The sequence below is a fragment of the Lolium perenne genome, chromosome 6 (genome assembly GCF_019359855.2).
Source record: "Lolium perenne isolate Kyuss_39 chromosome 6, Kyuss_2.0, whole genome shotgun sequence".
In the NCBI taxonomy this organism is placed as follows: Eukaryota; Viridiplantae; Streptophyta; class Magnoliopsida; order Poales; family Poaceae; genus Lolium; species Lolium perenne.
In genome coordinates this window covers 88,005,692-88,020,512 of record NC_067249.2, presented here as the reverse complement: position 1 = coordinate 88,020,512, position 14,821 = coordinate 88,005,692, and the positions used below count along the sequence as shown (strand labels likewise).

The 14,821-nt window shown below is 46.5% G+C and overlaps 2 protein-coding genes across 2 annotated transcripts; one reads left to right on the top strand and one right to left on the bottom strand.

The window, feature by feature from the left end:
- Positions 1-5,445: 5,445 nt before the first annotated feature.
- LOC139832451 (uncharacterized) lies at positions 5,446-6,093 on the top strand. Its single transcript, XM_071822215.1, has one exon. It carries the CDS (start codon positions 5,446-5,448, stop codon positions 6,091-6,093), a length of 648 nt encoding a protein of 215 aa, XP_071678316.1.
- A 4,826-nt stretch (positions 6,094-10,919) lies between these two features.
- Positions 10,920-12,334, bottom strand: LOC127321015 (peroxidase P7). The gene is made up of 3 exons (XM_051350069.2): positions 11,961-12,334; positions 11,663-11,857; positions 10,920-11,561 (listed from the first exon to the last, which is right to left on the bottom strand). The coding sequence occupies exons 1-3, from the start codon at positions 12,204-12,206 to the stop codon at positions 11,010-11,012; spliced, it is 993 nt and encodes a 330-aa protein (XP_051206029.1). The 5' UTR covers positions 12,207-12,334; the 3' UTR covers positions 10,920-11,009.
- Positions 12,335-14,821: the final 2,487 nt, after the last annotated feature.

The window sequence follows — 14,821 nt, the reverse complement described above, 5'->3', positions numbered from 1 at the left end:
TACGTGTCCAGGCGAGTCTAATGGCAGCGACAGCTTGGTCGGGGGAGGCTTGGTTGGGTCGCGTTGCTTCCAGGCAGGTCGCGGCAACGGCGGATCTTCTTCCCCGTCCACGACGGCGGCGGTCCAGGGTCTGGTCGTGGCCATGTCTGGCGGCGTCCAGGTGGCGTGGTGATGCTCAAGGCGTTGCAAGCGGGGCCAGGGTGAGTGCAGGGTGGTGGCGCGGCGCGTGTACTGAGTGTGTCCATGCACGTGCTGGCGCGACGCGAGCGGCGTCCAGGGCCGATCCTGGCGCGCGATCTCCGGCCATTGTCGTCGTCGAGCTCGACCATGGCGGTGCTAGGGTGGCGTAGGAGATGTGGTGGCGTGCTGTGGCGTGGTGGCCAGGGCAGAGAAGCAATGGGAGAGAGGGGAGTGAGTCGGGTTGGGCGACATGGCCGGCATGGCCATGCCCTAGCTGCCCTCCTCCTCTCCTTAGCATTGCTATGCAGCACTTAGTGTTAGAGGGGACCAGGGGACACAATGGTGTAGGTTGGGGTAGATTAGAGGGAGTAGAATCACTATTTGCAATAGTGTGTAATAGTGCCATATTTGGAGATTTATGAATTTGTCCAAATTTGATTTAATTCAAAAGGTGAATCTATTTGAAATGTGTGTGTTTAGATAAGTTGTAATTGACCAGAGATGATTAGAGGTGGTGGTGGAATTGTAGAATTCAAGAATTTGCAAAATTTGGCTAAGTGGAGATTGTTGCATATGTTAAAAAGTTGAATCTTTGGATGAGCATAGCTAATGATCAAGAATGATTTTGGCATGGTGATCTTTACAAAAGTTGTTCACCTTGATGTTGACTTTGAAATGGTGCAAAGAGTTAGCAAGATTTGGTTTGATAAAATTGAATGGCAATGGCTCAAAGTAGTGATCAGACTATAAATTTCAGTTTTGACCATTATCATATGTGAGCTAGTTTTGCATTTGAAAATTATTTCAATTGTGATTCTTTGATTCCCAAAAGTTGTAATAAGTGTTTAATAACATTATTCAACTAATGGTGAAGACCAAATTGGTCTAGGGTCAAAATTTATAAAAAAATGCCATAGAGCATACGTTAGGGTTTTTAGGGTTTTTCATTTATTGGATTTTCTTCCTTTTTGATTTATTTGGTTGGTGATCTTCATATGATCACATTAGGGTTTTAGAGCATATCAAATACAAGTAATAGCAATCATCATGGCATATCAATCAAATGCACAAGTCCTATGCATGGTACTATATGCAATTTAAAAAGTTTTTGTTTGTTTGAAATTTTTGCTCTCTGGAATTCTCTAACTTTCTTTTTATTGAAATTTGGGGTGTTACAATTTGGTGCTTAACCCGCTAAACCGTCCTCATTTCATGAAGTGGTGGGTATTTGTCACGCTATTACACCAAACCGGTGGTTTTCTGTCAAAAATATGAAAGGTGGTGATTTTTTGAAACCCTAGCCGCAATTGTGGTGGGTTTTTGTAATTATCTCAGGAATTTGGAACTGGCAGGGCTAAAGTAGTGTATGCTCACAAGGTGTTTGTGATATTGTGTAGCAGGGCATCTGTTTGTAAAAAAATTATGTATGCTTAATCCTATACACGTGTTCTATAATACTTAACAATAATTACTCCTGGGGATTCCACCTCTGGTCTCTATTATGACTGGTCTTCCCATTTCTTGTGGCGTGGCGAGCGTTCTAGCCAGCTTGATGGTGCCCATGTGCAGTTTCTCAGAGGCATTGCTAACCCTGTGGGTATCAAGGTAAAAACTGAATATTCTGGCACATATCATACTTCCAGTGAATTGCCTATTGATTCTGGCTAAAGTATACCACAAATAATTGTGAGATCGTGCTTACCAAAATTAAAATGTCGACCCACTGAATATCATTATTTCCGTTTCGCATCTGCTGTAGACGATATGTACGTCTTGATCTGATTAAATATAATTATATGTACTCACTATTAACTTCACTATGCTTAGGTGTTATAGACTGACATTGTCATGTGAATTTATGCGTGTGTACTAGATGTCAGGTTGGGCATGTTACAGTCTCTAGATAACATGCTTCTTTGTTGTTGTTGAATTGGCACCATATGAATCTTGTCTATACTCTATACTATATAGAAAGATCTGGTACTTGGTACTTTAGCTGTTGTCAGATAAACCAAATAAACTTGTAATGCAACTAATCGCTGACTGTTGGGATTGGGTGTGCTATGAGATTTAATTTGGCTCGAGTTTATATCAGAATTTTTCTGTAACTGTCAATAATTTCAGTACTTGACATAATTGTGATTTCCACCTGCTAACCTGCTATGTTGTTATAGTGCTAACTCAAACATTGTACTTTGCAGTAAAAATCTGGGATTGGTAAAACACCAGGCAAATATGTATTTCAAGAGACATAGGCACTGTGATCCATGGCCAAAAAGCACGAACAAACCGGACTCGAGTTGACTCTCAAGGTTGTAAGTTCCCTCCATCTAACAACCTCTAGTTCCTGCAACTGAATCAACTGAGGAAACCAGAATCAAAATCATTAATATTTTCTTCATAACAACTTCAATGGATATATGCAGGTGTCTCATCTCACATGAATAATGTCTTGTGGTCTTATTATGCTGTTTAAATAATCTCATTTCTGAACATAATGCTTTATCTCTCAAATTTGTATACCGTGATTGAGTGCTGTAATACTTATGATAAATAATGCTAGTTCTGGGAACTACGAGTCCCTTCCACTTGTTCAACAAAAGACCGAGTGGTACTTTAGTTACTTATTCCACTTCTTTTCCTCAAATACATTGGTCATTGTTTGTCACTGGGGAATGCTCAAGCAAAACGCATTCCGTGGCCTAGGATTTTCGTAAGATTACTACAGAGGATGCCATAAGTTATCTCAGGTATGTAGGCTGAAACCTCAAATACTTGCCATATATGCATGCTGATCAGTCAATGCTTGGGTAGTTGATTTGGTGTCGAATTTGGGGAATCATGGGTTGGTTTGTTATATAGAATGCTTTATTTTGTTCTCCAGTTGGACTGTAAGTTCGTTATTGATGTGTACTTACATGGAGAAGATAGATTATACCAGTTATTTATGCTCCTGCTGTTTCAATGCTAAATAACGCTTAAATATTATTTTTCCAGGATGAGATGAACCGGCACGAGGAAAGGATGGAGCGAGATACTCGGCCAATATGTCGTTAGATGCTAACATGAAGCATGTACAAGCTTGTATAATTGCAACAGCTAAGAATTTATAGTTCCAAATTGACTGAATTCAGTCCTGTAACTTGAATTGAATGTTGCAAACAATAGAACTTTGTGATGTTTTGAATGGATAAAAGCCATATATATGTCTGCTGCGTAATAATTAGTTGTTTATCATAATATATATGAAATTTACCTACAATGTGAGCTTGAATTCATGTTTTAGGTGCCTGCAAATTATTGCCTTTAATTGTTCTTAGAGGCATATTATATAATGCCTACAATTGTTTTTAGAGGCATTATGGCATAATGACTAATATTGATTTAAGGGTATTTTCAATAGTGCCTTAAAAAATCTATTTTAAAAGCATTTTCAATAGTGCCACAAATTATAATGTAAGGCAGTTTTAAAAGTGCCTCAAAAAATCTATTTTTAAAGGCATTTTCAATAGTGCCTCAAAAAATCTATTTTTAGGGGCACTTTAAAATTGTGCCTTAAATGATTTTTCCCTACAGGATTTGATACAGCACTTTTTTTATTGCCTTTAAAGATTTTTAAAGGTAGTGACACCCACACCGGTCGCCCCTGCCTGCCTGCATACTTGCCGCCGCGGCGCCACCTCTGGGCTCCGTCACTGCTGCATCGCCCCGCGTCCCTGCCCTAGGCCACTGCCCGCGATTTCTAGCCCTATGCTGTTGAGTTGATCGATCTCCAACTGTCGGGTAACTTTTTGTTTAACAAATAGACATGTAATGAGGGATGGCAAGTGGGAATAGTCGAATAGAGGATGAGTAAATATAGTTTCACAATTGTTTGTAATTGATTTCAAGTTTAGGAATAGAAGATGAAGCGATATTTTCCATCCATCTCAACATAGAATGCATCAATCCGAAGAAATTCCTCAAAGCAAAAATGCTAATCAAACTGAATCAACTCCCCAAAGTAATTCTTTTGCGCTATTACAAGAGTTTTTTATAATTGATTTTTATCCTTAATTTTTGGCCCGGGCTTGCTTCAATCCTAGCTCCACCACTGCTGCCACCCCCACTTGCATACTACTATTGCGTAACCCGGAGCACCAAGCAAGTCCCTCAACATCACAGAGGATGGAACCACAATTGCTAGTCCTTCAATCCAGCCTTCATGATATTCTCCACCCCTGATCTCACCATGAACTAGAATGTCATCTGATGGCAACACCGAAAATATCTCAGCGCCGCTCCCTTTAGAACCAACCGGTCTAATTAGAAGCATGAGTGCGCACGATTGAATACCAGTCGATCCAGCAAATTCCAGGCATAAGATGCACTGTTACATTCACCGACGAAGCTTTCCAGAACTCACCACTCCAGCTAGATAAAGAAGGACCAACCTCAGAAACGTCACCATCTTCCCAGAAGTGGAACCCTAGGATAACCCCCTTTATTGAAAACCGCACCCGCAGCCCCCACGCCACCGGCGCCCGGCGGCCGAGGAGGAGACGAACTATCAAGAATCCGAACAGAGAGCGCCCGACCGCCAGCCGCAGCGTAGACCATCAACAGACATTTTCTCAACCCGAAACCCGAGCCTAGATTGGGCCTAGAGCAGGCTCGCTCAACCCGCCGCAGCTCCCGGAGCCTGAGCGCGCCGCCCCATGATCCCGATGCCCAACGCCGCCTTGCCGTGTGACCAGCACATAACTAGTCTAGATTGGCTTGCCCCGCACGGATTTCGTCGGCGTCCCACAAATTGCACCTGGCCGTACCACCATGCCTCCACGGTCAACTACACATCCTCGCCCCCCCCCCCCCCGACCCCGAATGCACGCACAACATGGCACCATCTCTGCGCGCGAAGGAACGGCCGCCGGTGCGCCGCCCATCTTCGACGGTCGGTTACCACCACCGCCGCCACTGGCGGCATCGAAGGCCAGGACAACACGTCTACAAGGTGGCCAGGGTTGTGGACCTCTGGAGTCGTCCACGCGGACGACCCGGGAGGAGCATTTCGGAGCATAGTTGGTAGAGTATATTATGTTTAGTTATATTAGGTAGTTTATGATTGTAACCTAGATCTATCTCTACTAGGCTTCTTGCTCTCCAAGTCTTCTCTACTATATAAACAGCCCAAGAGGCTCAATGTAATCACCAATTACCGCATATCAATACAATCATATTCCGCAATCTATCATGGTATCGGACGCCTAGGTTTTCCGCACCTAGATGGCTTCGCCCACTCCGCCGCTGCCGCCATCGCGTCCACTCTGGACCGCGGCCGAGGCGCGCGCCTACGCCGATCTATCTTCTTCCTCTACCTCTACTCTCCACCAAAATCGCCAACAAAATTCACAGCCCCCACAACTTACCCCAGCCGACACGATCGCCGACGTTTCTCCATTCGTCCCGATCGTCCTCGATCTCTCCAAGCATAACTTTTACCATTGGCGCCACCTCTTCCATGTTCATCTCGATCGCTGCGGCCTCCGCGATCACATCAAACTTGCCTCGACACCTCGGCCCACCGATCCACGCTGGGTCAAGGAGGACCTCACCGTCATCCAATGGATCTACACCAGGATCTCCACCGAGCTCTTCAACCTGGTCTCCACCTACGACGCCACGGCTGCCCAACTATGGGCCGCCCTTCAGCAGCCCTTTCAGGACAACTCCAACTCGCGTGTCAACGCTCTTCACATCGAGCTCCGCACCAGCACTCAAGGCGACTCCCTCGTCACTGTCTTCTGCCAACGCATCAAGGCCATCGGTGACGAACTTTGGGAACTCGATGATCCGACCGCACCCTCATCAACGCCCTTCTCATTGGTCTCGGCGATCAATTTGAGAAGCAAGTCGCCTTCATCCCACTGCTGAAACCTTACCCAACTTTCGCCGAAGTGCGATCTATTTTGCAACTCGAATCTCAGAATCAAGCTCGCAAGGCCGGCGTCCTCCGCAGGTGTTTCACACGGTGCTTCGCCCGCCCCTACTGCCTACTCCTTCTACACCACCGACGGCCCCTCCTGGATGGCGTCCGAGCCCCAACTACCGTGGCAAAAATCATGTATATCGGCCACCCGCTCCAGCGTCGACTCCTCCGCCGCGGCCACCTGCTCCTGTACCAGCTCCACCCGCGCCGACATTACCAGCGCCGCCACCGCCCTCCTCCATGGCCCCTTGGCCGCCGCAGCATGACCCATGGACGGGTCTCGTTCAGGCCTGGCCGATGCCCTGGTCGGCCCCCTCTCCGTACGGCGCCCACCGGCCTACACCGGGCACTGGAGTCCCGGCCTCCACCCCTCCATCAGTGCACCCAGGCTTTTCGCACCTCGTCCTCCGCAGCAGGTCTACACCGCCCAGGCTTCGCCGACTTACATGCTGTCACCGCAGCAATACATGGCTCCGCCGACATCGTTGCCCCACATGTACCACGCTCCTCCGGATCTTCAGTACATGCATGCGTCTCCCGCTCCGTCAACCGCTCCACCAAGCTGGGACCAAGCCACCTTCCTCGCTGCCATGAACAATTTCACACTCAACAACCATGAAGGTACGGATTGGATTTTTGATTCTGGTGCTTCCTCGCATATGTCTTCAAACATGGATTTTCTGCCAGCTTGTTCCTCATCTCCCTTTTCTACCATCACCATTGGCGATGGATCCTCTATTCCAATCTCATGCACCGGTCACTCTTATATCATTAATCCAAACACAAATTTTAAAAATCTACCAAATTTTATCCTTCGAAATATTTTAATTGCTCCATCATTAATTTAAAATCTGATTTCTATTCGTCAATTCACCATTGACAATAATGTTTCCATAGAATTTGATCCCTTTGGTTTATCTGTGAAGGATCTGAAAACGGGGGCGGTCCTCGCTCGTTACAATAGTTCGGGCGATCTCTATCCTCTCCATGGCGCACCCACCTCCACACCTTAAGCCATGATTGCCTCCGCCGACCTATGGCATCGTCGTCTCGGTCACCCCAATAAAACTACCGTGTCATCCATGCCGCAAGAGTTTAGCATCCCTAGTTCTAGTTCTTCTCATGATCCCTCTATTTGTAATGCATGTCAATGCGGCAAACACATTAGATTACCTTTTGGCACATCAACTACATCTAGTACTTTTCCATTTGAATTATTACATTGTGATTTATGGACCTCTCCCGTCCCAAGTGTTTCAGGGTTCAAATATTATCTTGTTATTTTAGATGATTACTCTCATTATGTTTGGACCTTCCCTCTTCGTGCCAAATCTGATGTTCGCAAACTTTTCATTAATTTTAGGCAATATGTTCTAACTCACTTTGGTCTTCCAATTCGTTTCATCCAATGTGACAATGGAAAAGAATTTGATAATAACCAAAATCGACATTTCTTTCTCTCCCAAGGCATCCTTTTTCGTTTTTCCTGTCCATACACATCTCCTCAAAACGGCAAGGCTGAACGTTCTCTTCGTTCTATCAACGCCATCTTACGCACCCTACTAATCCAATCATCTCTTCCACCACGTTTTTGGGCAGAGGCTCTACGGACAGCCACATATCTTTTAAACATACGACCAACTAAAACATGTCCTCTTTATTCTTCCTTTCAATCTCTCTTTCTATCTCACCCCGATTATTCTGAGTTGCGTGTTTTTGGATGTCTATGTTTTCCTAACATCTCCTCTACCGCCGCCCATAAACTAGCTCCAAGATCTTTGCCATGCATATACTTAGGTCCATCTGATGATCACAAAGCATCGCGATGTTTTGATCCTTCCTATGGTCGTGTTCCTATATCCCGTCATGTCACCTTCGATGAAAATACTTTTCCCTTTTCTGTCGTTCAGTCCCCGCCGATCCCTAATTCTATTTCACCGTCACCTACCCCCATGGCGCGTCATCTTTTCGTGCCTACCGAAACTCCCGCCGTGGCAGCCGAGCCCCCTGCCGCGGCAGCACCACCTCCTGCCGAGAGCTCGCGGCAGCCTGCCGTGAGCCCGCGGCACCCCGCCGCGTCACCTTCTCCTGCCGCAGCAGACTCTCCAGTCACCACGTCCTCTAACACAGTCTCTCCCACGTCCACTACATCTTCTTCTCCAGCAACTAATCCACTTCTCCTAATGTTGTTCACATACCTATCCCTACCAATGATCATGTCATGTGTACTCGTGGTAAAAAGGGTTTTCATATTCCCCGACGTTTTCTCAATCTCTCAGCTACTCCATCGATCTCACATATCCCAAGCTCCTACAAACGTGCTCTTCTTGATCCATTATGGCACTCGGCCATGAAAGATGAATTTGATGCTCTTATTCAAAATAATACATTGACTCTCGTTCCTAAACCATCCGGTGCCAATATTGTCTCGGGGAATCGGGTATTTCGTCATAAGTATAACTCCGATGGGTCTTTGGCTTGCTACAAGGCTCGTTGGGTTTGCAGAGGTTTTTCTCAACAACAAGGAATTGATTTTGATGAAACCTTCTCCCATGTTGTCAAGCCAAGCACTATTCGCATCATCCTCAATCTTGAAGTTTCTTCGTCTTGGCCTATTCATCAACTTGATGTTAAAAATGCATTTCTTAATGGTACTCTCAATGAAACCGTTTATTGTCAACAACCATCTGGATTTGAAGATTCATCTAATCCAAATCTTGTCTGTCTTCTCAAGAAATCCCTCTATGTTCTTAAACAAGCTCCTCGTGCTTGGTTTCAACGATTTTCTACATTCATTCAAACTACTGGTTTTATCCCTTCTAAATGTGACACATCTCTCTTTATTTTCCAATCTTCCCCTCACACGGCATATCTTCTTTTATACGTAGATGATATTGTTATTACAGCTTCCTCCGATTCTTTTCTTAAACATATCATCACTCTTCTTAACAAAGAATTTTCTATGACTGATTTAGGATCACTTCATCATTTTCTTGGTGTCACTGCCACTAGAACATCTTCTACTCTTTTTCTTTCTCAACGACAATATATTATGGATCTCTTAAACCGAGCTGGCATGATTGACTGTCAACCATGTCGTACACCGGCTGATGTTGGTACTAAACTATCGGCTGACGGTGATCCTGTTCCAGATCCAACCTTATATCGTAGTCTCACTGGTGCTTTACAATATACTACTCTCACTCGACCCGATATCTCTTATTCAGTTCAGCAAGCATGTCTCTATATGCATGATCCTCGTTTACCTCATCTTTCTCATGTCAAAAAGATTCTTTGCTACTGTTAAAAGGAACTCTTGATCATGGGTTACTTAACTCATCTTCCCCAACAAGCTTGACAGTTTATTCTGATGCAGACTGGACAGGGTGTTTAGACACTCGACGATCCACATCTGGCTTTTGTGTTTATTTGGGTGATAATCTTGTTTCTTGGTCATCGAAAAGGCAGGTTACGGTATCTCGGTCTTCGGCTGAAGCGGAATACAAGGCGTTTGTGCATGTTGTTGCTGAAGCAGTTTGGATTCGCCAACTACTTGTGGAACTCCAGCGCCCCATCGAGCACGCCACTATTGTCTACCGCGACAACATTTCAGCCGTCTATATAGCCTCTAATCTTGTGCAGCATCGCCGTACCAAGCACATCGAGATCGACATTCACTTTGTTCGGAAAAAGGTTGCTCTTGGAGAAGTTCGTGTTCTGCATGTTCCAACAAGTGCACAATTTGCAGATATTTTTACCAAAGGACTCCATCCTACATCCTTCGTCGACATACGCTCCAGTCTCAACATTGTCGCGCTCGATGGTGACACTGCGGGGGGGTGTTAGAGTATATTACGTTTAGTTATATTAGGTAGTTTATGATTGTAACCTAGATCTATCTCTAATAGGCTTCTTGCTCTTCAAGTCCTCTCTACTATATAAACAGCCCAAGAGACTCAATGTAATCACCAATTACCGCACATCAATACAATCATATTACGCAATCTATCAATAGTAACAAGTGATGACAGGTTGGACCAACTTATCCGAAAAAGGGTGTCCACAGAAACACAAAACTATGCGCTAATAAACATCCGTCAAACAGAATCTTCATCGCCAAGGGCATATAATCATGGATGGACCAACAAGGATTGAACAAATTTAGTCGGCCATGTACCAATCAAAGAACGGCTATCTGCATATCCTGGCCCAGCTGGACAGCGCAGCGCACGCCTAAAACTAGAGACAATTCGGCCGCATTTGCTCGGTGGCAAGTCACTTTCCAGACGTTTCAGAGCCGTTCGTGAACCGCATCATGCTGGGCGTCGACGTATGCGTCCCGCCGGCATCAATCGGAAAATCTGTAGCAGGAATGCAGCACGAATGCCAGATAGAAGATGGTCACGGGTATGGCCAAGACGCCAACAACTGATTAGAAGGCCACAAGCGCGTACGCATATAGCAATGCTTTTTTTCGAGTACAATCAACCCTGTGTTGAACACTAGGCTTTTCAGGTGCCCGATTCAGATATTCCAAAAGACTGTACAGCGAAGTTTCCTCCAAATATGGTAAAATCGAAAATGTAACACTAATTGGACTAGCCGTGAATTGGTTCTCAAAGCTTAATTGCTCCACGCAAATGATCACTAGTAGTGATGTAGTATGTGTATTGTCCATTTTCTAATTCATGAAGATGTGTCATGTCAGGCATGTTATGTTTTGCCAACAGGGCTCTACAGCTTCAGGCGAGAATAATAATCAGTCAATCAATTCACTAATTGCTCGACACATTTCTATTCACTGTTATGTCCATTTCAACGAATTGACAAGTGACGATCTTCTATACACGTAGTAATGAAATCATGAATTCAACTTCCTGCAGTCGATCCTGATCTCCCCGCTGGCCGCCGTCAGCGTGCCGACGTTCCCGAGCCTGATCATGGACGCTGCGAAGTCCGCGGAGAAGGCGGCGGGGTTTGTGCCGTAGAGGCGCACCAGCGAGTCGACCTGGCCGTTGTTGAAGAGCTCCTGGTCGGAGCGCATGAGGCCGGCGCCGGTCATGAGTCCCCGGTAGTAGCCGTTGTCGAACTCGTTGGGGGTGACCGAGTCGAGCGGCGCGAGGCTGGCGTCGCCCCCCGAGGACGGGCACGCCTGGCGCTGCTGCGACGCGAACGCCGGGCTCACGTTGGCGTCGCAGTAGACGTGCGTGCGGAAGTGGACGCAGCGCGCCATGCCCACCGTGTGCGCGCCCGAGAGCGCGGTGAGGTCGCGCGGCGTCAGGCCCTTGGCGGCGAAGGCGGCCACGAGGCCGGCGAGGTCGGAGTCTGGGCCGGGCAGCTTCGCCGCGTCGGCCGGGTTGGGGACCGTCGTGTCGCGCCGGCCGAGCGGCACCGCCCAGCTCGGCCCGCCGAGCTGCACGCGCGCACGAGTGTTGAGCGGTGAGCGTTGCGCGTGGGAGAAGTTGCTAGTAGCTAGGTAGCGCGAGAGCGGTGGCGGGGAGAGGGTTGGCTTACCAGGTTGACGCTGTCGCGCGTGGCGAGGGCGAGGATGTCGGCGCAGGAGACGACGCCGGGGCAGGCGGCCTCGACCTGCGTCTTGATGTTGTCGATGACGTCGAAGCCGAAGGTGGAGCCGCCGGCGTTGGGGCCGGCGCCCTTCTCGCCGGGCGTGGTGGGCGTGTCGTCGAGCAGCAGCGAGGCGTCGCAGCCCTGGGAAGTGGAAGGAATCGGTCCAGTTCAAAAGGGGGGAATAATATGAATGATTAATCCAGAATCGATGCGACGATTGATTACGATTGTGTGGCGCACGTACGCTGACGAAGCAGTCGTGGAAGAAGAGGCGGAGGATGGCGGCGCCGCTGCGCGTGTCGTTGAGGACGGCCTGAGACATGACCTGCCGGACGACGCCGTGCACGGTGGGGCAGCTGGACGAGTAGAACCCCGCCGAGAGCTGAGCGTCGGCGCCGCGGGCGAGCGCGTGAAGCAGCACCGCTACGGCCGCTGCCGCCGCCAGGAGGAAGGGTCGTCTGGGCCTCCCGACGGAGGGGAAGACGGCCATGGCTTGGCAACCGGAGAAAGGAGAAGGTGGGACTGATCTAGGACGCAAATCCGATCGGTTTACCTCACCACCAGTGGACTCTCAAGTCTCAAGTGGGGACACTGCCATAGTTAGTGGCACGTACGTAGCTGCATCCAATTTACTACTTGTATTTTATTGTGGCCGTTTGTAACAGAGTTTCGTGGGAGCGTGGGACGGAATCTCGACCGACTCGGCGACTCCATCCACCAGGCTCGGCATCCGCCGTTCCGCCTTCAGGCGGTGTTGGGCTGAGTTTTTTTCCTTGAGAAACACAACAAACGTAGACACTCATATATACGCGCATATATTTATTCATATGGAGCACCTTCGGAAGATTGAGACAATGGATTAGATCTTGAAATTAACGAAGTCATCAAGCCGAGTTGCTCGCATAAAACAATAACTTTTCAAGCTAAATATTAATTCCGTACTTCGTCCCTCTGAAAATACAATGCTACTTTGTTATTCGAGGCAAACTTTGATTAATAATTTAGTCAACTAAATATGAGTTATATTCATCTAAAGAAAAAAATTCTATTTTAAGCAATGAATTCGTAGATGTTCGCCGAAATGAACCCTGAATTTCAAATTCCGGTCGTTTGTACCTTGAATTGGTGAATCCCGGCCGAAATCGAACCCTAGACCAGTTTTCCATGGAATAAAAGAAAATCCCAAATTATTTCTCTCATTGTCGTCCGGCCGGCCACGCCCCAACCCCGCAATTCTCCCCTGCTTTTGGGATGGCCGGCCCCGCCCCAACATTTCTCCCCTGTATCTGGCATGACCACCGTCTATGGACTCTACACCAACACGGAGATGAGCTGAGACGGGTCTGCGGGTGACTTCTACTCTAGGCGCGCGTGGTGGCAAGGCTAGGTGGGGGGCGCACCACTTGTACTGAGGATGAGTTCTTGTGCGGATAGGAGAGCTCCGACGGTGTGGCCATGAAGGATCGATTTGGGGTGAAGGAAAATTAATAATTGAGTGAAGAAGATTGACATGACAGTTGGGACCACTGTCAGTGAGAGTAGCCTCTAATCCCGGCAGGGATAGTTGTGTTCCCGGTGTACCAAACAACTTCAGGGTTCGATTTGGATCGGGATTCTTAAGTTCAGGGTACAAATGACATGGATTTGTAGTTCAGGGTTCATTTCAGCAAACCTCTATGAATTCAAAGTTTAAAAAGGACATTTTCCTTCATCCAATTATAGACGATCAAATGCACATTTTAAAGAGCTTTTCGATGATATACTTTTGAATGACTTATAACTTATAATTGATTAACTAAATTACCAGTCAAATTTTGAAACGGTAAATGTAGTGGCCTTGTATTCATGAATGGAGGGAGTACCCGTTTATAATAAGAATCTATCACATTTTTTTGAAGTTGTCTAAAAAACACTAAATGTACATTGATCTAAAATTGACACGAAAATTGATAGGTGGATCCAGTGCCACTTTGTTGGCGTGCAATGGGATCCACTTATCGGTGAAAGTGCATGGAGCCTCCTATGGACTAATGTTTGCATTGAGTTATATTTGTAGAAGTTGTCCATATGCAATGCTTGAACCATATGTTGGCTTCAAGATTGCAATAAGAAGCAAATGAAGAAGATCAAGTGTCAAGTATGTCTTGAAGATGAAGATGAAGATGAAGTGAGCCCTCAAGTTTAACTTCAAGACATCAACGATGAAGAATGAAGAAATGAAGTACAAGTTCAAGATGAGCCATCTCGAAGAGATCATTTGCTTGAATCTTGCCATCGATATGGTGATCATGGATATGTGAAGATGCACAGAAGAAGAAGCTCTCCCATGATGGATTATGGGGGAGCAATCCACAAGATTGGTCAAGCAAGCACAATCAAGAAAGGCATTCCATCTTTTTGCGGTCAAGATCATCATCATCGAGCTGAAGTGGTATGCGCAAGATTAATGTTTGCTCTTGATAGGGTTTCTTCCTTACCGGTCTTGTGTTTTAGTTGGAAGACCGGTTTATAGGCTAGTTGTCGTACTATCAAGACGACTCTCGAGTAAGTAAATCGATCATATCGTTTTGAGAGAGCTCAAACCTTTGCATCCTTGCATCATCTTTCTTGGTTTTTAATTGGATCTTATCCATGTGGTGTTTTAGATTTTGTGGTTATTTTCATGACAAGCTATAGTTCATCTAAAACGGATTTCGCATAGATCACTTGTTGCGTTTTCGAGTTTGGTGATTTTCTCGGTTTCTCATGTTGAGGTGTTGCACCTCAAAAATTAATAGAAAATGTCCCCCACTAGTTTCCATATTTTCAACAAAATTGGTTTCATCCCCCACTAGTTTCTCACGTTTTGGGGTAGCTCTTGTCTTCCTCTTTCCAACAAAATTGGTTTCACTCAATTCTGAGCTACCAATGTTAAGATATTGATTTCACAAGATTGCCAGGCCGGATAATCCGGGGCCGGATATTTGCAAATATCCGGCCCCTGAAAAACGGCTAAATACTAAGCGGCCGAGCACCCTGTAAGCCCCCCCCCCCCCCCCGATATTTGGCTGGATAATTTGCTTGGAACTGGATAATCCGAGGGGGGGAATATCCGGCCCTTACTTA